The 25589-nt window shown below is 40.3% G+C and overlaps 1 protein-coding gene across 15 annotated transcripts in view; it reads left to right on the forward strand.

Moving 5' to 3' along the window:
- Positions 1 to 25589, forward strand: part of FAM53B (family with sequence similarity 53 member B) — a 122996-nt gene that overhangs the window by 39421 nt on the left and 57986 nt on the right. For 8 of the 15 annotated variants that reach the window (XR_014526892.1, XR_014526894.1, XR_014526895.1 and 5 more), the window contains 3 exons: positions 1821 to 2033; positions 5888 to 5942; positions 23092 to 23870. Coding sequence is in view for 10 of the 15 variants with exons in the window: in XM_083506192.1 (XP_083362318.1) it covers positions 5903 to 5942; positions 23092 to 23870 (819 nt within the window). In the remaining 5 variants the exon portion in view is untranslated. Of the gene's footprint in view, positions 1 to 1820; positions 2066 to 5887; positions 5943 to 23091; positions 23871 to 25589 lie in introns of all 15 variants that reach the window. The other 7 variants (XR_014526891.1, XR_014526893.1, XM_083506196.1 and 4 more) reach the window with 1 other exon arrangement.

The raw sequence follows: 25589 nt of genomic DNA on the forward strand, positions 1-25589 counted from the left end.
GAGATTAATGAGAAAGCTCCTAGCAAAGTGTACTTGAAGACAACCAGTATGACACACATAATATCAGACTCCATTACACTTCCTTTTTCCAACAGTAAATCTTCAGAAAAATGTATCGATTTTCTTCCTTCCAAGGTTCTGCACTCTGGGTGAACTTAGTTCTGACAAAACAATAGTAGATAATTTTTCTTTACTAGCCAGCTGGCCTTTAAGTGTGCATTTTCAATGGCGTCCACTTGCAAACTCAAATCCAAATAAACAAGAAATATGATTTGCAAGCTGATTTAGGGAATCAATATTGGCTCTTAGTCAGTTCTTATGCTTATCAGCATATTCTAAATCATTGACCTTACATCGAACTACTTGGTTTTAATTGCACATTAGGGGATAAATGTTTAGTGTCGTATGGCTCATTATTTCTCTCTCTCTCCTCTTTAGCATTGACAAAAATGCAGCAAAATATTTGAACAGGATTATAGGGATTACTTTGGGAAATTATTGTATAATTAGATTCTTACTGCAGTTTGTTCATTTTTGCATGGTATGCATCTAGCTGTGGGCCTGCCAGAAGCAAAAAAACCAAAAACTTGTCTTGGCTATCTGACCCCCCTGTGGTTCCCACCACGTAGCTCATGTTAATATCGCCTCATTGTTTGTTTGAACTTTTATCTGAAATGTTTTGAAGGCTGCCCAGGGGTTCAAGTAAATAATGTTGGCCTATAGGCAAACAACTCTATGAATTATATAACATTTATTCAGCCTTTTTATTGAAACTTCATTCCACACAAATCTTCAACAGCATCAGGTCTAGATTAACTATTTTTCTAAATATGCTACAGCAGCACAAGGCTTTCATTGAATCAACAGACCAGAAATCTCCCTGATACTAAGCTGTGTGTTGCTCATCCTGTTCCCAAGAGTCAGCTAGTTTTTAAAAATTCCATAGGCAGCTGTACCTTTTGTTACATAAAGTAGGAGCAATGAACATATTCCCAGATGTGCGCATTTAGTCAACCAACATTGGCTCAGCACGATGAGTATATTTAAGCCATTCTTTCTTTCCCACCATCCTCAGTGTGTTAAGAGCAGTGAAAACCAACTTTGTGGGCAAATACGCCACATCAAGTTCAGAGTAGGACATAATAGTTCTAAATACAATCCTCACTTCTTTTTGCCTTGGGATAGATTTGCTTCTGGTTCCTGATGAGTTGGAAAGTAGCTTTCAGGCTATACTTGGAGATGCAGACAGAAGTGTAGGCCTCTTTCTGTTTCATAGCCTGCAACAAATTCCTGTTATTTGAGCTACTTGTGGCCCCTGTGGTGAGGTGGCCATCCATTGTCTTAGAGCCAGAATTCTATAGCAAAAAATTACATATGCAACAGAATATCTTTTCTTCGTAACCAGCTTGTTGCTTGAGAATCTGTACCAAATGTGAGAATCTGAAATACATCAAATTAGCAGCTTGGAGGTAGTTTGGAGTCACAGAATTAGAATTTCCTCATCCTTGTTCCTTTGCCACTGACATTCTACTTCTTGGTTTTGCTGATTGTCACCAGCCTATTGTAGGCCTTATCTGCTCACTATACTCTCCCCCCTGCACCTATGCAGTTCACATAGGAAGGAAAGAGCTTGCCTGTTCTTCTTGCAGGGATAGCTTCAGTATCTGGCCATCCTGTTGTGCTCTTGGGTATGTGGAAAGAGGCCAGATTTCCCCAGATTTGTTTTTTGGGAACAAGGAGAGCGTCACTTAAATTTGATACGATGATTTGCAAAAGCAACGTAACAAACTATCTTTCTGATTTGTTTTTTCTTTTTCCAGAGGTTGAAGACTTTGAAGCATTTTGTGTCAAGCCGCCCAGTTTGCAAAACAGATGGGATTTGGTTCTACCAAACCTTTCTTCTGGGAAAATGCACTGAATCAGAGGCTGTGCCTAATATGGCTGGTTTTGACCTTTACCTCTACTGGAATGGACCCCAATGCATGAGTTCGTTACCATGGTGATGATCTTAACGACAACTCTGGAAAACAAAGGTGCTGATTCTCTATCATGCAGGGCTGAGTTGGTAAGAGAGTTCATTTCACACCAGCAGCTTAGTTTACTCTATCAGCCATTTATATTCTTCAGATTGCAGGGCTATCTCCTTTGGGGCAAAACAAATGGGACTCTTTCCTTATAGCTCAATGTAATTATGCCAATGGGTGCACAAGAAGAACATACCTGTTTGGTGCTGCATATGTTGAGTCTTGAGTTTTAAAGGACAGTGTTGGCTTACCTGCGCATTAGCTGTGCATAAGGGATCTTTGGTCTGGAAGTTGTGCAAGAGTAGGTACCGAGGACTTACTTTAATTGAGTCACTTAGTTTATGAAATGTCACATGGGTAAGCTCTTCTGGCCTGCTTAGCATCACATTTAAATTTGACAGTATTCCCAGAGATGTTCATGATATGACTGCATTCAGACTTAACAGTTACCTGTTGAAACAACAGTTGTTGTTAATTTCATTTCTATACTATAAGAATAAGAATTTATTATTTATACCCAGCCCATCTGGCTGGGTTTCCCCAGCCACTCTGGGTGGCTTCCAACAGAACACTAAAATACAATAACCTATTAAACATTAAAAGCTTCCCTAAACAGGGCTGCCTTCAGATGTCTTCTAAAAGTTTGGTAGTTATTTTTCTCTTTGACATCTGGTGGGAGGGTGTTCCACAGGGCGGGTGCCACTACCGAGAAGGCCCTCTGCCTGGTTCCCTGTAACTTGGCTTCTTGTAGCGAGGGAACCGCCAGAAGACATCATGGTGTCTTCCAAAATGCTGACAGTGTTTATAATAATGCAAACAGAATTATGATGTGTCTTTCCCAAACTGTTCTGACTATAGAATTGTGGCCTTAGTGCCAATTTTGACTTTTCTTGGCATTTTGTAAACCATTTGCTTAATACAGTGGTACTTCGGGCTACATACACTTCAGGTTACAGACGCTTCAGGTTACAGACTCCGCTAACCCAGAAATAGTACCTCGGGTTAAGAACTTTGCTTCAGGATGAGAACAGAAACCGTGCTCCAGCGGCGCGGTGGCAGCAGGAGGCCCCATTAGCTAAAGTGGTGCTTCAGTTAAGAACAGTTTCAGGTTAAGAATGGACCTCCGGAATGAATTAAGTACTTAACCCGAGGTACCACTGTATTTTGGTTACTCGTTGTCCCAGAACTGGTTACTAGTGCAGATAATCTCATGAGAATTGGAGCAAAGCACACTTGGATCAAAAGAACTCCATCTTTCCATTCACAAAGGAAGGCTTTAGGAAGAGCGGAAATAGAGAAATTAAACTTTTTGCTTATCCTAAGAAAAACAGTTGTAGTTACAGATAATTTACTCCTTTCTTCCTAGTTTACTATAAGACCCAACCCTTATGAAATGGCAATTACAGTTAAAATGGGGAGAAATGTAGTTTCAAAACATTCTTCCTACTTACTCTTTCCCCTCCTTGGATCTAAAACTAGTCTTCTAAATAATCATTTTATATTTGGATGGTGGTAGTCAACTAAATCCTACTCAAAGTAGACCTATTGAAACTAAGGAACCTAACTTAGTCATGTCCATTAAATTCAAAGGGACTATTCTGGTTAGGACTAGCAAATACCACCCATACTGCCAAAATACTCTTTCCTCACACATCTAAATGTTATAAATACAGTACAATTCTACAAAGACAAAACGCACACACTGTAAACATAAGGAATAATATATGTAAGTGAATAGATATGAGGTATTCATACATTTATGTGTATAAAAAGGCTTTCTTATTTAGATGTAATCAATAATAGCTTAATTTAACTGCTACCTATTGAGCTGGGTTTTTTTTAAAGTCATCAAATGTTCAAGACAAAACCATCCCAGTGACATTCTCCCTTCTTTTGTATGCCATTATAGTTTCATACTTAACTTTATAGATGAAGTAGAACTTGATAAATATAAATGTGTAAGTGTCATTTGTAGCAGGTTGTTTCAGAAAGTTGGGAGAATGGGGAAAGTTTTAATAGGAAATATTTTACTAGTAGGCATAAGCAGGAGAGGCATTGAATTAAATCCAAGAGGGCAAGGAAGGTCATAGGCTTTGTTTTGACATTTGGTAAATGGCACCATTTTCCCTGCTTTAAGGCGATTTTATTTGTTATAATAAAAAAATTCCTTCCAGTAGCACCTTAAAGACCAACTAAGTTAGTTCTTGGTATGAGCTTTCGTGTGCATGCACACTTTATTTGTTATCTTTGTGATATCAACCACCGTTAGCAATCCCTAACCCCATCTCAGTCCTATTTGCATGCCTAGAAATCAATGTACTGCTTGATAATGGATGAAGTAACGGCTGCTATGCTTAACAGGCCTGGAAAGAAAGTGCCAAGAATTAATGTGGTTGTACAGAGGAGAGGAACAATGATCACAACTGAGTAGCAGTGCAGGTCAGAGACAAATGTGAGCGTCCCAAAAGATGGAAAGAAAAAGAAGCAGGAGCAGAAAGAAAGAAAGAAAGAAAGAAAGAAAGAAAGAAAGAAAGAAAGAAAGAAAAATTGGGCAGGGGAGATGAAGGCAAAACCAGCTGAGGAGGGAGTTGGGATGGCATTGCTCGTTCGCTAAGTTACAACTCCTCTTATTATCACATTTCAACACATGCTCCAGCATGTGTTTAAAATCTTGCACTCCAGAACTCTGGTAGTTGATAGTAGAAATTATTCCTGAGTAGGATTGGACTGAGTTCAGCCCTTTGTGTAAGTGTGCACAGGGTTGCAGCCTAAGTATTAGAATGTGTAAGACTCCATACAAAGAAAAAAAGCAAAAGTTGTTGCTGAAACTTATAAACTGTAGAAATACTTGCTTGATTGCAGGGCAGGGAATATGCTTTGTTACTTATAATGGTTTGTGGGTTGCATTCAACATAGTGCCAAAGCTAAGGTTCTGCCAGCGCAAGGATTTCTCCTTGCGTAATGGAGCATTGCTTCGCACTCCTCTCCCTGTGTGCTACCTAAATCTACTCTGGAATTTTCTCCAACTCTCCAGAGTGGGGTTGGGGGACAGTGGAGGGGGTGTGCTGGGGGGTGTCCCATTGCACTAGTGGCAATCCTTGTGGGCGTGCAGATATTTTGCTGAATACCACCTTAAATAATTATCTTTTTGCAAAGCAAGATTGGTCTGCTAGGGGAAAAAATAGAAAAGCAGAACAGAGATCAAGTACTTTGAATTTCATGGACATTACTAACATGTTGTGTTATTGGATACCAAACTGCAATTTGTTTCTGCTCTTCTTCTTTTTAAAGAAGAGTCATGAGGTGATGATATTGACAAAGGAGAAGACTTTTAAAAGGAAGACTTTAAACAATATCTGAGAAATTGCTGAAATTGTTTGTCTTCTAATAATATTATTAACTTTTGCCCCATTAAGAACAAGAGAAATTCTGTGAAAGCAATCTGGAGATGTTTTGGTAGTGGAGATCACTGTTTAGTTTACATGTTCCACCATTCTTATTTTTCTAATCCTGAAGAGTAATTTGAAAGAACAATTCAAAACTTTAGCTGAGTCTTTGATCTTGGATTAGAACATTCACAAAATAGTAACCTGACCCCATTCTTTGGTTTAGCCTTCCATTCAGTTTTGAAAAACTGTTAGAAGGAAGACTTACGAAGAAAAGCTGCAAAAGAGCAATACAGGCACAGCATCCTTTTTAAGCTTGCTGCCCTTTTGCTTAATTTGTATGTTTGACTCAGTCTACACCTTTTCATAGATCTGTGCTCTTGGCATTACTCAGTCCTTGAATGGCATTTGGACATGACCCTGTATTTCAGCATAATTCTTAAAACCTCAGTGAATAGCTTTTCTGATTGTTTTCAGCACACTCCAAAGAAGATGAGTCAAGGACCCACTCTCTTTTCTTGTGGAATTATGGGTGAGTAAGGAGAAAGCCTCTAATTTTTTATTGCACGTTATAATGCTGGCGGGAAATGCAACAGGGCTCTCGGAGCTAGGGATGGGGGAATCTGTCATTTTCAGTAATATATGCATTTTTATGCATACTTTACCATAGGATGTGCATTTTTGTACACATTATTTGGCTGGAGAAATTTAATTCAGTTTGCTTTTAAAGGCAAATCTAACTAATCTGCACTTTCAAAAGCAATACACAAACCGAAACACATTAATCTTTCAGAATTTTCACTTCTCCAAATTTTGCTGCGTGGTTCTCCCTCATTCCTACTTGGAGCTGATTCAGTGTTTGTTACAAGCAAAAACTGGGTTGTGTTTTTTTTTGCAAGCTGAGAAATCCATTTCCTAATTTCTCATGCGCTTTTCTTTAAATTCCATATGGTTGGCAGTTGATCTGCTTTATGTTACACAATATAGCGCTCAGCTGATGAGCTCTGTGTGTGCCCTGCATGTCAAAACTCCAGGTGACCTCAGTCTCATCTCAAATATTGTAGAAGTTAGTAAATCACCCATCTTCACTCCGGTCTAAACCAGATGTACTTAATTGAGACAACGGACTAGGATTCCAGATTCCAAGCAAAGCATTCTAGTGTTTTGAAAAATCAGCTCAGTGACACATCTGGTATATTCAAACTTTACGTTTAGTGATGCTTGATAATCAAGTTCCATTTATTCACAGGTATGAACTAAAATTTGCCTGCTTGCTCCAAACCTGGGTTTTGCATTGCTGAGTATTTCAAGGCTATCTTATTTTGAATCTCACTTATTTTAACAGTAATACATAAAAGTGAAGTGATACATTCATTCCTAGTCTGTGTAGTGTTTAAGAGGAAGTGTAGTGTAATGTTTAAAACTTCACAGTATAGTATTTAAAAAAGAAACAATAATAATTGGGCAATCACTATTTAATTGGTATTCTTCTGCTGCAATCAACAAAAGTTCATACTGTACTGGCACACAAGCTGCCATCCGTGTGTGTGTGTGTGTGTGTGTGTGTGTGTGTGTTATACAGCCTTATGATGTTTGAGGTTTGGCTGGATTCTCTTGGAGGGCTGGCAGTTCTGAAAGATGTAGTACTGCATTGTGTTCATTAGTTTCTTATATGACTGGGCAATGACCTCCAGACCCAATTAAAACTTTAGGCCCAACTATTCTATAACAAAAGCTGGTACTTTACAAACAAAGAATCTGTTCCCACCATTCACAGGCATTACCCTCATTAGTATTAATGGGAGCTGAGCAACTGTATTGGGAGAGACATTTCTCAAGCTTCCAGACAGGGAAGTCATCTGAGATGAGAGTGAGGGGGAAATACAAAGTGTTTTTGAATTATTATGATTCTTTTGCCTCAGATGGAAGGTGCAGGCTTCAAAGTAAAAAAATTAAGTGACAGAAACAGTCTATTCTATTTATGTTTTATGTGAAGAATCAAACAAGAAAAAAATAATACCAAATCAATTAGCCAAACAATATATAGAAGTCTAAGAAGCTTGTTTATGACTACTTTTCTTTAAAACTTTTCCCGTTCAAGCTACACTGATATGGTCTTTATTTGCTAAAGTGTCCTGTTTCCAAGGGAACCTAATCTTACCTTGCTGACCATAGCATCCCCTGTGCAATTTTCTTTGTCAGTTCCAGTGAAAAAGAGCAAATCCCATTGGCATTATTTTTTTTTTTGCTTTGTAATGTTCGTCATCTCTTCCAATGCCTTCTTCCTTGGCCCAGATTAACCAACCATTGTTGAAACTTGCCCAGATAGGTTCAGTGCTGACAACCACAATGAATTTCCAACTGCCAAGCTACTTCTGATTAGATAGTTTTGTTCCTACTTGTTCAAAGGGTCAAGACAAATGCATCGTTACAGATTTGGATTTGGATTAGAGTCAGTGGGAAGTCAAGAAATACACTGCCACATGGGACATCTAGGGACTGGAGAGAGAGACCACACTTGGCTGGCTTTCTAGTCTCCTCAGTCTGAACAGGCAGTGTCAGCAGCGAGCCAGCAGTAAATCACACTATACAAGTTAGAGTTAACTCCTTATTAGCAAAAACATGTTCTGCACAGGAGTGTCAGGCCTAATGAGCACAGCAAGTCATCTCAGGTAGGTCTTGCCCCCATGAAGCAGTTGCTGAGACTGAAGGTTTCCGCCTCCCCACAGCTGCCAAAGTTCCCTCCTATCCAGGGTATTTTCCAAGCAATCAGAGACTGTATCTGTGCATTGCCAATCTTTCATCCGCCCTTTTCATGTCCCTTCTGGTTCTGAGAGACAATGGAGGAGGCGAGCTTGTTGCAGCAGGAGGGGAAGGCACCATGACTCTTTACCAACCTGACTCATCTCTGCCTCTTGGCCTCTCTCCTCCCACCCTCCTGCTTCAGCTTCTGGACTTATTTCTGCCACTGTCCTTCCCAGCTCACTAAGCCTTGTGACCTCCTCAGCTTCCAACACCTCCTCTTCTGAGTCTTCTCCCTCTGATCACTCATCATTGTCCCACCACCACTCCCCAGGTTTTGAGCCTTTCTTCTCTTGGGGGTTCCCCAGCTGGTTCCTCCCACCATTCATCTGTGCCCAACCAGTCTAATATAGGCAGGATGTTGTGAGAACTAATTGTCTATTTGGATTTCAGCAGGGGGGGGAGATATATAGATAAAGCTGGCATATCCATAGATATGGATGACCTTGAGAAGTTGTTGTGAAAGTCTAGAATTGGAATGATAACAAGATAAGTTCTGTGACAGGCCATCTTTGCCCAGAGCATGGACTGAGGCAAATGGGAAAGAGTGACTTATATCTACTGCTTTATAAGTCATGGGAAAACTTTTCTTTTGGCCCTGCCAGTTATGTCAACTTGCTTTAAAGAGAAGACTAGGCAAACCAGACACTTTTGTAGAACCTCTTTAGCACTATTCAGCACAAAGCCTGAGGAGGAATTTTGAGTGTGGTCGACCAAACACGCTTAGAATTCTTCTTTAGACATATAAGATGAATACACGAAAATCTGGAGTGGAACTGTATGGATATTGGGTGGGGGTTTGTATATGGGCCCCCTCTCCATTTTAAGCCCACATGCATTCGCCCCACATATAAATATAAATGCCATATCTTCCAATATTTCTATTATGTTCTCATGTTCCCTATTAATTTTTTTTTGATAAATCTATGAAAACTTCACACATTTGAGTTCGATTGAAATATTTGAGATTTTTTTGCCATTTTTTGAATAAAAAAAATAATATGCTTTGGGCTTTCCTCCTTTCTGCAGCTATTTTAGTTGCTTTTAGGCTTTATAACCCTAACCAAGTTATTGGCGTTCATTTAATATTGTGTTTCTATTAGAGTACTATCATTAGCTTTCTTAGGCTTTCAGTTTGTCTGAAAAGGGGCTGTTTCCCCTTTCAGGCTTTGTTTTATTTCAACCCTTCTGTCACTTTCACACTAGCATTGCTTGATGACAATTACTGAAGCATGTCCCTTAAAAAAGTGGTGGAAACAACTTTTTATCAGCTTTATTTGGAGAAAATGTGTGTGTATATTTCCTAGTAGCATTCATTGGCAATCTCTCTCTCTCTCTCTCTCTCTCTCTCTCTCTCTCTCTCTCTCTCTCTCACACACACACACACACACACACACACACACTTATTTATCATAACACAGTTATATTTGAAGAAAAAGTATCTGTATACATATTTCTCATTCGCATTAATTTGCTGTCTCTCCATCATCACAACACTGGTTTTGCTAAGGGAAAACCAGTTTTGTAGGGGGAAACAATAAAAAACTAATTTCTGCTTAATCATATGCATTTTTACTCTGTTGTATGTGCTGCTAAGCTCAATGGAGCTTGCTCTCAAGTAAACAGGCAGAGGGTTTCAGCCTTTCCTGGTGAATAGTTAATGTAGATATCTGAAAAGGCCTCAGATACCACTTGATACACTATTAAAAAACATCAATCTTCATCAAATATTTGTCAAGTCACAGTGCCCTACATCATTTCCCCCCCTTTTCTTAAAGGGCAAGAATCCTCTGAGTTTTAAAAATGTTGAAATTGGTATAATTACCGCCAAGAGAAGAGTGTCCCTGATTTTTGTTTTGCAGGAAAAAGCATAGAAGATGAAAAACGTATTGCTATAAATTCTGCCTTGAGCAAGAACAATTTTGTATGCCTTGCTTGAGTAGCCCTTGAATCATGTGCAAATAAATTGTTGCTGTTATGGAACAGAATATTTCTTTTATCCTTCCAGACAGCCAATATTATATTTCTCCAGTCAAAAGGGATACAAATGTAGTGGGTGGGAGGGTCACAAAGAGAAGCTGGTTCAACATAATGTTTAGGCAGTGAAACTATGGGTTTTTTGCTTTTAAAAAATATGTTCTGTAGCCAAAGGATGAATTGAAGCAAGTATTTAATGCAATGCTGCACCCTAATTCTTCTCTTAGAGATTAAAAGGAAAATATTGGCTGCTGTTCTCAAGCTGCCTTTCCCAGAGTTGGTCCATTCATGTCAGTAGTGGAATTTGGCTAGCTTTAGGATTTTGTATTATGAATGTTCAGTATTAATAGTGGTAAAAAAGACCTTCCTGCACGAATTTATTCTGTTGTTTTACTAAAGGAGCATTGGTAACTTGGAGGCAACCTGAGGCTCAGAGTTATGATGCACAATTCTTAAGGAAGAGTCCCTATAAAGGCAGCATCTATTTCTGAGGTTTAACAGCTAGGAGGGAGAGTTTGTTGAACCCCTGTGGGGTTTAATGTTTTGGAGCATTTGGCTCCCATCTTATCCGTACACTAGGGGTTGAAGCACTGAACACATTCTGCAGTATATATCCAGACACTGGCGTATGCTCTGAATATACCTAAAGCAGATGCAGAGCTTTTACAAACAGCATTGAGGGTGTTGACTAGTTTCTTAAAGTAGCTAGCATGGCAGGAACTCATGTTGTTGAAAAGAGATGCAAAAGCCACATGCCCAAGAGAAAGATATACAGTGGTACCTTGGGTTACAGATGCTTCAGGTTACAGACGCTTCAGGTTACAGACTCCGCTAACCCAGAAATAGTACCTCGGGTTAAGAACTTTGCTTCAGGATGAGAACACAAATCGTGCTCTGGCGGCGAGGCGGCAGTGGGAGGCCCCATTAGCTAAACTGGTACCTCAGGTTAAGAACAGTTTCAGGTTAAGAATGGACCTCCAGAACGAATTAAGTTCTTAACCCGAGGTACCACTGTAATAATCTTTAACTTCAATTAGAACTGGGCCATACCAGAAGCTCATCTTCTGTAGTATATGCTGCTTTTCTCATAGACAATGTAACTGGTAATGTTCATTGATCTCCTCTCAGTTCTGCCTCAAGTACACTAGATCTGCAGTCGACATGTCCAAAGGGATTTTGATGTCTGCATGAGACGCTAAATCCAAGCAATGCCTCCAGCTGTGATGGTAAAAATAAATCACAGAGCCAAATAGTTGACAATTTTCTGATGTAATGGCAGAATTTGGGTGCATCTCCCACTTCTTATAGGTCAGCCACATGCTTTATTAGGAAACCAGTAGAATTGGCAGGCACTGTTTCAACAAACATGCAACAGTTTATGGATCAAAATATAAAATTGTTATAGAGCCAGTTCGAGGGAAGTTTCATTGACTCCTCATTTTCAGCGTGTGTGTCTAGTGACAGCTGATGGGGAGCACAGACACAGCTTTTAGCCCTTCATGTTACAATTTATTTTTCTGGGTTATACCTTGAACCCTTTACAATATGGAAATATAAGCATTTGATCTTTCTTGGCTCCTTCTTTATTAAACGAAGCAGTAAGAGCAGTTCAGCAATGGAACCAATTTCCTAGAGTTGGTGTTCTGTCCCTTGCTGTGATCTTCAAGCAGAAGGCAGACAACCATATCTTGGGGATTCTCTGTATTTCCTGCATCGAGCAGTGGGACTTCAAAGCCCCTTCCAACTCTTATTCTTTTAATGCAGCCAGCAACCACAGTAGTTTAGCATTTTCTTAAGCAAGAGCTAAAGGTAAAAATGGTTGCTCCCAACCTTTTTGTTAATTGAAAACCCTATTTAATTTGGAATTAGTCATTGAGAATTTCACTTCAACAGCTTTGCCTCATGTTTGGTGGCCATGATTCAATAAACATCAGTAACAGGGCAAAATATTTGCTTACTACTTAAAGCTATTTGAACTACCTTTAATGAGACTGTTTTAAGGCACACACATAATTTTGCTGGCATTATTTCCTCCCACTTTTTTGCCTTTGTGAAAAGGAACTTTCTGTGTTGTACTGATTTTTAAAAGCCTTATAAGAGAGAGAGAGAGAGAGATGAAAAAATAATGCTGGATGCAAAATTCAGAAATATAATAAAAGGAAATCTACACTGATTTGATTTTGGCATCATTGTTTTAAAATATAAATAGCATCATTTGTTACGAGAGCTACGTGACTTGTGCTGGAGCTATCTTAATAGATAGTTAGGAATAAGGACATTTTGTTGCACTCTTCCTTCCAAAATGGATCACCTAATTTTCCACTTGGGAGGTGCTGAGTACAAAAGTAGCAATGGGAGATGGATAGTGTGCTGGAATGCTGGAGAGGAATCCGTGTCCTTTGTTGTACTGCTGGTTTTGCTCCAACCAGGGGTGGCGGGCTCTATTGTATCATTGCACCACCTGCCGCACCAGCCTCTGGGGGACCTGCGGCCTTTCAGATGTGCCACTACAGTATAAGATGGAGCTCTAACTCCCATCAGTCACAGACAGCATGGCCAATAGTTGGGGGTGGTGGGAGTTGTAGTCTGGGCCGAACTCAGGGTGTTACTATTGCTGTATAAAGCCCTGAACCACTTTGGGACAGTTTGCTTGAAGGATTGCCTCGGCCCATAGGCACCCATTTGACCATTTGGATCTATGAAACTGGCACTTCTTCAAGTTCCACATAATGTGTGTTCTGCACTTGCAAGAAATCTGTCCTTTAGTGTGGTAGCACCGATATTTCAGAAGTTCCTGCCCACTGATATTAGGCAGGTGCCTCCACTGTCTTGTTTTTTGCCTCCTGCAAGCTTACCCAGACACGGAACTTTAGCATGCAATTTTGACAAGTGTTTTAGAATTACTTATTCTATTTTCTGTTACATATATTTTTATGCAGCTAGTTTTGAATGCTAGTTTCTTAGTGGCATTTTTAATGAATATTTCATGCTGTTCGTTGTAAGCAGCTTGGAGGTCTTTTGTTAAACTTTAATTTATTGTACTTGGACATTGGTTAAATAAAATATAACTAAATAGGGCAGCAACATACTGAGGGCCACAGGTGTGCCTCCTGTGATCTATAACACCAGCAACAGATGGTGAGGGAAGGGGCTTCTTTCCTGTTATGCCTAAGTGGGTTGTGGGCTGCTTCTCTCTTCTGGCATTGCCTTGGGGAAGTGGGGCACAAATGTTTGCTGGTTTGTTTGCAAGAGAACAGTGGGGCTTGGTGATAAATGTTCCACGTCCTCACACTAGCTTAGGTGTAGGGGAATTCCTGTTAAATGTGACCATTGTGGTCGTCTCTGAGGCAACCTTTCTGAGGTGAAGGCTGTGGTGCTCTTAGGAAACAAAGTGTGAGATGGAGGCTACAGTTAGGAGTCCACACCTTACGTAAATCCCTATAAGAGTTCTGAAGAAACAAAAAGGAACTCTGAGGCTCCCGAATCAGGATTTCAAGCTCTTCAATCTGTCAACATTGTTTCCAGAGTTGTATGCCTCACCTCTTCCTGTTGCCAAGTGTCCACATAAAACAGATTGTCTAAATGACTAATTGCTACGTACGTATAACAGGAAATAATTTGAGTGAAGCTCTTATTCCATTCCTGTTGACTACACTTTGCTCTTTCGACTAATTAATCTATAGAAAGTAGTTAACCCCCTACCCCATTTTGCATCAACTACTCTCCCTGAATATTCTGTGTGGTAGGGGACCCTTGCATTTTGCATTGGCTGGTAAGCTAGCTCTGATGTGAAATCTTAATGTGTCATCTGCAGGACTGAATGGGGGGTGCTTGCCTGTTTTTTTGACAGAAGCAGACGTGTATGTGTGTGGGAGTAGCCACACCCTGACTCTGCCGTCTCTAGTCTCTCCTCAGCCCTTTCTTAATCTTGATGTTTGTTCAAGTGGTGCCAAGTACAGGTTATCCAGTCTCCTCAGGGAATAGCTGTGGAGGTCTGATGAGCAAAGCAGATTTTCAGATGAGTGATTCCTTATCGGGCAGAGGTGCCAGTTTCTGGCCTTGATCTTTCTTAGGCCTGTTGTCTTTTTTCACACACAAACACACACAAAAAGCACTTGAAGGCACTTTCTTTGTCCCAGGTATGCATAGTGAAGTTGCACACTCATTTTGGACATATTAAAGGGCATTTTCCTATCATTCCAAAATCAGCTAAATAATGCCATGAAGCGTCAGTTTCAAAGCAAATGTTTTCCAGGACATGATCTGGCCATGCTGGGGCATGTTTGGAAAACATCGCCACAAAGAATTACAGGAAATGTCACCTCTGTCCAGAATGATTTTGGACTCTCAGTTTCTTAGGGAACATGGAAAAATAACTTCGGTACCTTTTGTGTTACCAAGGACAACTTGGCAACCAAGCGTATTCCACATTTACCAAGTGGCATGACTGGTAGGTCCAGGCCAATTTAACCATATACTTTTTCCAGTTTTACATCAGTGAAGGAAGGTTTAGCCACTGTATTTCTAAAGACCATGTGTGTGTGTTGGAGCAGAAGATAGAGTGGGGAGAAGACTCAAACCATCTTCCTTTTATGGGAACTTTGTGCACAAGGATTTCAGGCACACAGTGATGTTGCTAATTCATTCTGAGCTCAGCAGTGTTCTGTTTATTTATTTCGTATTTATTAGTAGTATTAGAGGGAAAGAGCAGAGGGAAGGCTTTTCACCTGTCCTATCCCATAGGCTCTAGAATTAAAAACAGAAAATACCAGTGAGACCTGCAACAAAATATTGCAGCATGTTTCAGTATGTTTTTGATTGTGTATCTGTGTGCGTGCACACACACAGAGATGCTTCTAAACCTCAGGCTTCACCTGAATAGGCTGGTTCCTCCCTCTTGTTTTGGCTCCATTTCTTCAGCACAGTGGCACCGAGTTCATTTTTAGATGAAGCAATGCCATACCATCTAAATCAAATAAGTGGATTATTGGGAGGAGAGGAATGCATGGACTTATTTCCTTAAGAAAAAAAACTTTTAATTTTGGGGAAAGGCTTTTTTAGCTTTTAAGATTAAGAAACAAAGAAGGCTTTGGAGAAAAGATTAACCTGTTCATCTTGGAGCAAAATGTTGGGTCCAGTATGCATGTGTGTAAGCCACAGACCTTGCTGTGATGTTTTATTCTGGTGAGGCACACTTTGTGCTGTCATTTCATTTTTTTCCTCCAACCTAGATGCTTTATCTTTGAAAACCTTTGTGTGTATGTGTTGGGTGCAGCAGGAAAGCACGAGTGGTTTCTGTGTCATCACTGCCAGCTAATTACTGCCATTAAACTCATTCTACAATGCAAAGCCACATATTTCATAAATGGAGTGTGCAATGGAAAGTACAAACTGCTGGTTTCCTAACACTCTTGGCATACCAGGCAAATAGTACACAAGGAAGTAAATTAAATGCAGGTGCAAGAGATCATGATAAAATATTGGCAAAGAAAACTCTGCACTGTGTGATCCAAACCATTTGCATGCTCAAACCCCACCCAGACTTCAAAATATCACAAAGCCTATAAAGATGCTGAGTTGCTGCAGTATGTTGTTTTATATATTTTATGTCACAGAAAAAGATCATAGACCTATTCCCCCATTTGCCCTATTTATTTGGTAACTTACATTTTTATTATGCTCTAACAGTATTTGTTATAATTTAAATGTAATTATTTTCTAGTATAACTGGCATTGATAATGTTTGATAATGTTTGTTTTTATGTCTGTGCCCCTCCAATGAGTGCAGGACTATAGCACCCATCATGTCTGACCACTGGCCATACTGGTTGAAGCTGATGAGAGTCAGAGTCGAAACAAGATGTGAAGGGTTACAGGTTCCCCACCCGTTATAGAACAATATCAACATAACACCTATTGAGAAAGCAGCATAGTGCATCTCCTTCATAACCAGCTTCTGAAATAGTCACAACAGAAAATTAAAATTCACAACCACAAGTGGAAAACAACCTCTACCTGCAGTTGTTACTAATGGAATATCTGCCAATTCAGCTCATAGGTAATACAGTGGTACCTCGGGTTACATACGCTTCAGGTTACATACGCTTCAGGTTACAGACTCCGCTAACCCAGAAATAGTGCCTCAGGTTAAGAACTTTGCTTCAGGATGAGAACAGAAATTGGGCTCCGGCGGCACGGCAGCAGCAGGAGGCCCCATAAGCTAAAGTGGTGCTACAGGTTAAGAACAGTTTCAGGTTACGGACCTCCGGAATGAATTAAGTACTTAACCTGAGGTACCACTGTCCCTATGTTTAGCTGGCTCCAACTCCCAAACTTTTCTGCAGGGGAAAGCTGCATTTACTTCAGTAGGCCTTGTGCCAGCTAAGGAATAGCGAGCAAGAATATTAAGGCCTGCCCCCTAAGCCATTGCCCTAGCTTTATATATGAAGTCTGATCCTATGCACGGCACTTTCCTTTTTTCAAAGCACCCTTCCATACTGTTCCATACCTTCCAACATCTTAAGTCGCAAAACCGGGATGCACGTCTCATGCTCCCACTTGAGCCATGTAACCCACATGAGATCATGGACCTGCTGTACTTGCATACGATAAAATAGGATTTCCTCCCCACCCCCTCAGCATTTTTTGGGAAGAGTCTGTCAACCCCTGGAGCAGATTTGGGAAGTGAGGTCTGCTGAGAGAGAGAGCCCGAAACTTGAGTCCTTCATTTCCAAGTGGTGGAGTAGCTTTGGAAACTGGGAAGGAGAAAATGTGTCTCCCCCCCCCCATCCCCTTGCTCCCTTCCTGAAACATCCTTGTGTAGTGCAAGACTGTGAGATTTTAAATCTTATGGTACTTATCCCTACAATCCTTACCCTTACTAGAACCTGTTAGAGGAGTTTGTGCAGGCCAGATCCATCTTTCCCTTTCCTCTGAAGACTTGACTGATAGACTCGCACAACCAGCACAACTTCTGGTTTCCTTAGGTCCCTGTTACCTCTTTATTTTCGGTGGCTCCATTTTGCTTGCCAACTGCAATCACCCAGGTGAAAGCTCTGGTAACTGAAAACGGATGCTTCAAAATCTCCAGAGAGTTCACAGTCTATGAAACCGAGGCCTAGAAAAAATAAAGATGAGAAGTAATTGCAGAATTGTAATCAGCAGTAGATCAGTACAAATAAAGTATGGATAATCCTTCCAGTTATCTCTGTATTAGAAAATCTGCTGGTGCGAGACATCACCAGTTTATCAAGTGAACATCTTTTTTTTATTTTTTTAGTTTAGTTCAATGAAATAAAAGAAACATTTATGTGTATATAGGACATTATTTATATCTCTTCAAATATAATTTTAATTCCACTTTTCTAATTTCATATTGTATTAGTGAGTGCTGTCAATTCCTGATTTAAGGCACATTGCAGTACAGTAATAAAAAAAGAAAGCACACTTGGGTTAGCAGCACAAGTGCTCAAAAAAGCAAGAACATTTTGTTTGCAATGGTGACACAAGTATTGTCTAGCTGCATCCGAGTTTACAAAGTTTGCACTAGCCAGTGTCTGCTTTAGCTGAATCATTGTTAGAAGTTCCAGTTTTCTTGCAGTAGTGGTCTAATTCATAAAACTAGGTCATCCGCTAGTGATCAGCTCTGTATTCTGCTCTATTTAGCCATTAATTCCAACCAAGGCCTGCTAGTTCTTGGTTCTCTATCTGTATATTTTCCTTCCAGATGTCTTCAAGGGCACATGAACGTTGTTTCTCATAGAAAGACCAACTTAGAATCCTCAAAAGGTGGCATTCCTTCTCAGTTTTCCTGTGGTGTAATGTTCTTGCTAAAGCACACACGTGATGAAAGTACAATATTCTGATATTTTCCCTGAAAGAATTTTGAGGACACTACTGACATTTTTATATTGCCATTTTTATCATGTGCAGCTATGGCTGGGTGAATAGTCTATTGCATCGTGTCACCTGATTTTGTTTTGTAAGAAAAACATCCTTAGCCTGTGAGCCACTGGCTTTCCCTGAATAGACTATAGAACCACAACACTGATGACCTCTAAGGTGAACTGCTCGGGTTATTGTTGTTTACTTGCCAATGGAGACTGAAAATGTATAGGCCGAAAAGCTAAACTGATACCAGTGGCAGCAGTTGCCCACTAGACTTGCCAGGGCGGCTAGCAGGTCATGGAGGTGTGGTCAGTGGGGTCAATGGTGTGTGATCAAGCTGTCTAGAGTAGCCACTTGCATATTGTCCCCAAAGAGAATATACATAAACAAAAATTAAGATGAAAGACAACATTGGTTTGCATAGAATTGCATATTCTAATTTGTATGTCTAGATAAAAGCTTATGAATGAATACTATAATGGTTAAACCAACCACTGCATTTAAGAGAACACAGGCAAAGGGATAATTTATTTACTGAAGAATGGATGTACTGGTGCAACAAGGCTCAAGATAATATGCAACCATATGTACTGTTGGAAACAAGTTTAAAGAGTAACTATTGGTCTTTACATATAATACTTTATTTGCTTATTTATTTTTTGCCTGCTTGAGAGTTTGTATGCTCGTTTATTAGTTTATGCTGCATCTTTACTTTTTTGTTTTGTTTTGCAAAGAAAATTGATAAAATGAAAATGAAAAATAAGAGTAGAATCCATCTCCCCATAGTGGGGGAGACTATGACCAGGTGATCTGTCTGTGTCCAGCTGCAAAGAGTCAATGGGCAACTTCAGGGCCTCGGCCTTCCCTTCTTATGGTTCTAAAGCTTTTGACTGTGCATGGAACAGGCAACATTTTATAGAGAGGACAGTCTTCTGTAAAGCAGAACACTTGGCCATCCTAATAGAGTTCCTCTGTGTAAGCTTCTGGCTGCATCACCGCTGCAGTAATTATGTCAGCATGGCAGTGTAATAAGGCAGATAATCCCTTTAAAGCAAGAAAACAAGTCAATTTTGGACATCATAAGGAAGCATCTAAATAGCAACAGCAAGTGCCAGCCAACACTGTACACAGGAAAATTGTGTCTGATGTAAAGGATAGTGGCAGTCAAGAACATTGGCAAAGACAGCTGGGAGGAGCATATAGAGATTGAGTGAGGAGGGGTTGTATTCAGATTTTGAGTGAAAAACCTCTAAATGGTAAAATGGAGACCTTGGGGGACAGTGATATAATTTAGAAGAGGTGCCTCATAGGGTTTGTTCCCTGCCCTCCTCCTAGATTACAAACAGAGGGCAGCAAGAATGATGAGGACTTTCACATCGTTTGCTGATAAGAGTAATCTCTTTTTATTGGCACTTATATTGTCTATTGCTTCACAGGCTACTCTCCTAATAAATATCCACAGTGTATGTGTGCTGGCTTGCACACACAAACACACTTATAGTTAGAATCACCTTATTAAAATATCCATCACCCCAGGCTCTGAATCCACCATGTACATATTCCCCAGCTGAAATAGCCCTTTCATTTATCCAAATTGTTAGGATGTTGAGTTTGAGCTGCATTCAGTGGACAATTAAATTGACTTGGGTTTGACCGTAAGAACCAGCAACACTGGTTTCTAAAAACAGAAACATTCTCAAAGTGAAATGATTTCAGTTTTTATTTATGGCTTGTGCTGAATAGGATGTTAAGTGGGCTTTCAAATATGGTTAAACCATATTTCATGCATAAGCAGTTTCAGTTCCAATCTTTTGATTTCCTTTGTCTCTTGAGAGAGAGAGAAAGAAGAAGCATCACTCTCAGATAATAGCACAGAACCCGTTGTTCTCCACCGCTTTTTCGTGGCTTGTTATTTAACAAAGCTAGTGTCAGGCGCATTTAAGTCGGCAAGCCTTAATAGCTGTCAACCACAGCAGATGTAGGTGAGATTCTGAAATGAATAAGCTGCCTATGGTGAATTATTATGTAGTTACTGTTTCAGTGTCTTTTTGCCACTCACCTGAAACACTTACTGGGGGTGGGAAGGAAACCGTTGTTTGGAGCAAAAAAAAACCCCACCCTATTCTAATAATTGTTCTGTTTTCTCTTTGCCATAACTGGATCAATGGATGAAACAGAAGTCAGAAGTTACAGAGCAAGGATCACTGTATGAATCTGTAGTCTTGTATTCACAAGTTGCTTTGAATCCAGTGCATAATAGTAAAGGCAATATGTTTATGTCAAATATCTTTTCGTTTAACGGGAGAAGAGGATTTCTACCCCCCAAAAGGGAGAGGTTGCTGAGGCTTACAAACCGAAGCATGTACCTGGTTCAAAAGACTCTTAGGCTTCTTCTGCTAAGCCCATCGGCCCATCGTTTTTTTTATTCTATGGAAAGAGGATCTAGTGATGGAGCTGACAGCACAATCCTATACCCATGGACTGTTTACCCTAATCACCTCTGCCTTAGTCAAAATTGCCACCAGAAATTGTTTGTGTGAAAGGTAAAGCACATACTCATACACCCCTCAGTGCCTACAGATATTCAAAATATTCAAATTTATTTATTTAATATTTTTTAATATCAAATAATAGAATTGTAGAGTTGGAAGGTACCCCTGAGCATAATCTAGTGCACCCTCCCTGCAATGCGAGAATCTCTACTAGGTCATACATGACAGGTGGCCATTCAACCTCTGCTTAGAAACCTCCAAGTCAGATTGGTTGTTTGCCAGACCATCCTATGTCAGGGGACCAGACGTTAGGAGAGGAACCTCCACATACAACAGTTTAGCACAGCTGTAATAAGGGACGTGGGTGGCGCTGTGGGTTAAGCCACAGAGCCTAGGGCTTGCCGATCAGAAGGTCGGCGGTTTGAATCCCTGTGATGGGGTGAGCTCCCGTTGCTCAGTCCCTGCTCCTGCCCACCTAGCAGTTCGAAAGCATGTCAAAGTGCAAGTAGATAAATAGGTACCGCTCTGGCGGGAAGGTAAATGGCATTTCTGTGCACTGCTCTGGTTCACCAGAAGCGGCTTAGTCATGCTGGCCACATGACCCGGAAGCTGTACGCCGGCTCCCTCGGCCAATAAAGCGAGATGAGCGCCGCAACCCCAGAGTCAGTCACGACTGGACCTAATGGTCAGGGGTCCCTTTACCTTTTAATAAGGCTAAACATGGTTCTTTTGCAGTTTTTCTTCTGCTAGATCCTGAAAGATCTGCATTCTGCTTCCTTTATATTTTAGGACCAAGTTGCCTCATGCCCTTTTGTAAGATATAGTCTCTAAGTGTGTGGATTTAGCAATATGGTCTCTTGGCTACTTTGCTTTACTCCAGCCTTCCCCAACCTTGGGTCTCTGGAAGCCCAAGCTGGCTGGGGATGATGGTGGGGAAGTTAAACAGAATTCATATGGTAGAGTGGTCAGCAGGTAACTTTGCAGAGGGGGAAAGGAGTAAAAAAAATCGAGTCCTGCTTGATTTGCCTCTTTTAAAAGATTTATAATTGCTCATGCAAAAATAAAGTTGAAAGAGACAGGTATCCTGTATCCTTTTGTATGGACTCACCAAAGCTTTTTGTGTTGTAAAACGTGATGTCTGAACCCTGAGGGTCATGGCAGCGTGCCAGTAAAATTAGCTTCTATTTCTGTTTCTTTTGTCTGGTGACCTGACCTGAGAATGCTCTGTTGGCTGCAGTGAATATGGTGGGAAAATAAGTGACATCTAAACATAGCTGTAATTGCTAAATGCGTATTTCTTGCTTTGCATTGTGATCATTAAAGTGAGGGGGGAAACAGAACTGATAGCTGCATCCAAATCCAGATCTCAGCATTTTGATGGATGGGTAGTGCGGGTATCCATCTGTAAATGATAGTTGAAGAAGACAACAAGGGGTGGGCATGCAGTTCAGGACCTCCATCTCTGTGGGGTCTTAAATATGAAACGTTTGACTTTAAACATTATTATATTACTGGAACCATTTTATTATTTTAGTCATTGTTGGTGGAGCTGTATTACCCAACGGCTTATTATGATGAATAGCCTGTTTGTTTTTCCAGATTTAGCCCTACTTGTCTTCATCATTTTGGGCATAATCACATTAGAATTTTACATTGATCGTTACGTATTCAATACATGTTTCTGTTTACAAATCCAGGTTATAAAATTATGACTATCCTTGTGATAGATGGTCTTCCTTCCTTCCTTCCTTGCAAATAAGTTTATCCATACACACACCTAATAACTAGCATATGTTGATCTCCGACCTAAGTGTTTTGGACTTGCAGTGCCCTTTCTGTTTAAAAAAACAACTCTGTTCTTCCTCATTGTTGCCATTGAGTCCAGTGTGTATTCAAAATGACTTAACTGCTTGTCCTTTTATTCACGTTTGCATGGAAACAAAATATAATTGTGTTTGTTTCCTATGAGGAAATAGAACAAAATGCAGCACCAAAACGCTGCTAGATAACTCAGCGGCCAGCCTAGATCTTCAAACTGCTGCAGACCTGCTCAAAGAGCAGCAGCTGTGCCTGGATGAAAGTGGGTCTTATTGAAAAGATGGCATTCTTAGCCATGGAGAACATTATGTCTGTACTGCTACTGTTCATCACAGAACAAAGATCTGACATCAATTTATATAGGCTGAGCAACTTCAATGTTTAATACTGTGCCTGTCTTGATTTTTGACCCTCTTTAAACTCTTTCATCCACATTAAACCTTTATGTTTAAGTTTTTTTAAAAACACACTGCCGCTTGTTTTTCAATATTTTCTGCTGCTGCTGTTCCTTAGCCTGTTTGTCCCTCCATCCTTAATCAATTAGTACTTGTCAAGCCAAATTCTAACAATTAACTAGTTTATAGCGAAGCATCCCATGAGATATATTGTTGTTTTTGTTGCTGTTGTTTTAAAAAAATATGGCAGGTGAACCATATTGCTAATTGGTGCTAATGAATGTATATCATTTTATCATTTCCAAATTAGAAAATGACAGATGGAGAGATCTCAGTAGGAAATGTCCCCTTCAGATCGATCAGCCAAGCACCAGCATTTGGGACTGCCTGCCTGACAAAAGTGAAGAAAACGCCATATGGCAGAGAGAGGCAGCTAGCACATGCGCAGTGACCAACTTGATCAAAGACCTCAGCCTCAGTGACCGCAATGGCAATCCCTCAGCACCTCCCAGCAAACGCCAGTGTAGGTCGCTCTCTTTTTCTGATGAGATGTCTAGCTGTAGGGCTTCATGGAAGCCTATAGGATCAAAGGTCTGGACTCCTGTAGAAAAGAGACGGTGTTACAGTGGCGGAAGTGTCCAGCGCTATTCCAATGGATTCACCACCATGCAGAGAAGTTCAAGCTTTAGCCTTCCTTCCAGGTCAAACACTCTTTCCTCATCCTACGACCAGTCTGCATTTAGCAACAGATTAGGATGTCAGCCATGCCAAGGAATGAGAAGGTCAGCCACTTATGGGCAAGCGAGTGATATCTGGGGCAGCGACCACGGCTCTGTAGAAGGTGGCAGGGTTGACATCCAGCGATCTCTCTCCTGCTCCCATGATCAGATTTCTTTTTCGGAATATTGCCTGCCCTCAGCCAGCAGCACACCTGCCTCAACCCCAGAGCTGACAAGGCGCTCCAATGGGCTTTCCCGAAGCCGGTCCCAGCCATGTGTCCTTAACGACAAGAAAGTTGGAATTAAACGAAGGCGGCCTGAAGAAGTAAAGGAACAAAGACCTTCACTGGATCTTGCCAAGATGACCCAGGTAAGAGTTAATTATATCGTATGGTTAGGCCAAACATTTACAAAACACATAAAGTATGTATTTACATTATAGACAGTGTGCAACACACTGATGTGGTAATACTGTGTAATTAACAAAAGCGGAAAACTGGTTGAATTCCGCACCCCCCCCCCAAAAAAAACCTGGTTCAATTGTGTGTTTGTTTTGCTTGCTTGGAGTAGAGGTAATTGTTTCTGGCCTTTCCTTTTATTAGTAGGAGACTGATTGTTTTTCTAATGGATTTGATATTTAGGATCATAACCACTAGCCCTCCATGCCCTAATATGAAAGGTTTTTCTTCTGAAAATTTATTTATATTCATAATCTGTAACTCACTGGTCTTCAATTGGTGGATCATGGCCTGATCCAAGGGGGGGGGGGCAGGTCACAACAGGATCATGACCACCATGCACTTATATGGCAAAAGATTAAGAAATAGATCCCCAAATACAAGTTTGGGTTAAACGTGACCTCTGGGTCTGAAGAAGTTGACGGCTGTTGCATAACTTAGTCACTTTAGATAGCTTAGCCTTAGTTGAATGAAATGGTGTTTCCTATAGATAGGCAGTATAAGTTTCAGCAAGCAATGGTTTGGTTTTTAATGAAAACAAACTTATTGTAATAAATTGCAGAAGAGGTGCTTTCGAGCACATGCTGTGGGAAGCCAAGGAACACCTCAATGGTACTTAGTGTTTGTTTTATTTCTGGATGAATTCTCAAAACTGGGGACTTTGCTCTCTATGAGTGTTGACTTCAAACAGTCTTGTCTTCTGTAATTTTCCACTTCTTTATTACGTTTCATTTTCAGTTGCGAAACAAAGGTCAAAAATTTCCCCTTTAGTCAGGAATCCAAAGTGTGAGCAGACAAGAGATCTGAAGTGCACATCAGGGAAGATGTTGCTCCAATAAATTCTTAACTTTCGGAATCCATTTGTGAGATAAGTGGCCTTTAAAATTGAGTGGTACATAACTAAGCTACAAGAACCCTTCGAAGAACAGGACTCCAAACCAGCTTCATCTTATTACTTAATAATCAAGGGTTTTCTTTTAATGAGTCAGCATTTCTTTTGTCTGTAATTTATAGGCATACACTTGTTGATAAAATAAAGATACCCTTGTGTAGAACAGAGATAAACTAGGGTTTATAGATCTGATAGCTTCCCCCACCCTCCAGCAGCAGTGCATTAACTCTGCTTTATTGGCATAATTCCTGTTTTACTTTATTGATTTCTGCAAGCCAAAAAAAAGCTCCCCCCATCGTTCACTTTTCACTACCTGTACTACTCTCAACATTGTTGTATGCACTTAAAACAGCTGTTGCACCACCATGAAAATACGATCCTTTCCCATTGTTTGTATTGCTTTGGATTACATTGACACGTCCTTAAAAAATGGTGCCAGATCATCCATTTTAATTGTATGCTGCCTTTCCATAGTCAATATGGCTCAAGATGAAATGTGCTGCATGTGCTGTTTTTGTTAGCTATTTTTGTTAACAGTGACTCTCCCAGGCAGGTACAGCTGATTAGAAAGCTGCAGTTGTCCTCTATTTCCCCTTATCCAACACAATGACTTTTGACAGTGGAAACTCATTTATTTTCGTTTTATAAGACCGTGATGCTTTGCAATACTTTTATGACTCTATGGGTGATTGAATAAGTTCGTTTTCTTTTGTGTTTATGGGAATGCTTTTTCCTTCTC

Source organism: Podarcis liolepis (genome assembly GCF_965112155.1).
Source record: "Podarcis liolepis genome assembly, chromosome: 5".
In the NCBI taxonomy this organism is placed as follows: Eukaryota; Metazoa; Chordata; class Lepidosauria; order Squamata; family Lacertidae; genus Podarcis; species Podarcis liolepis.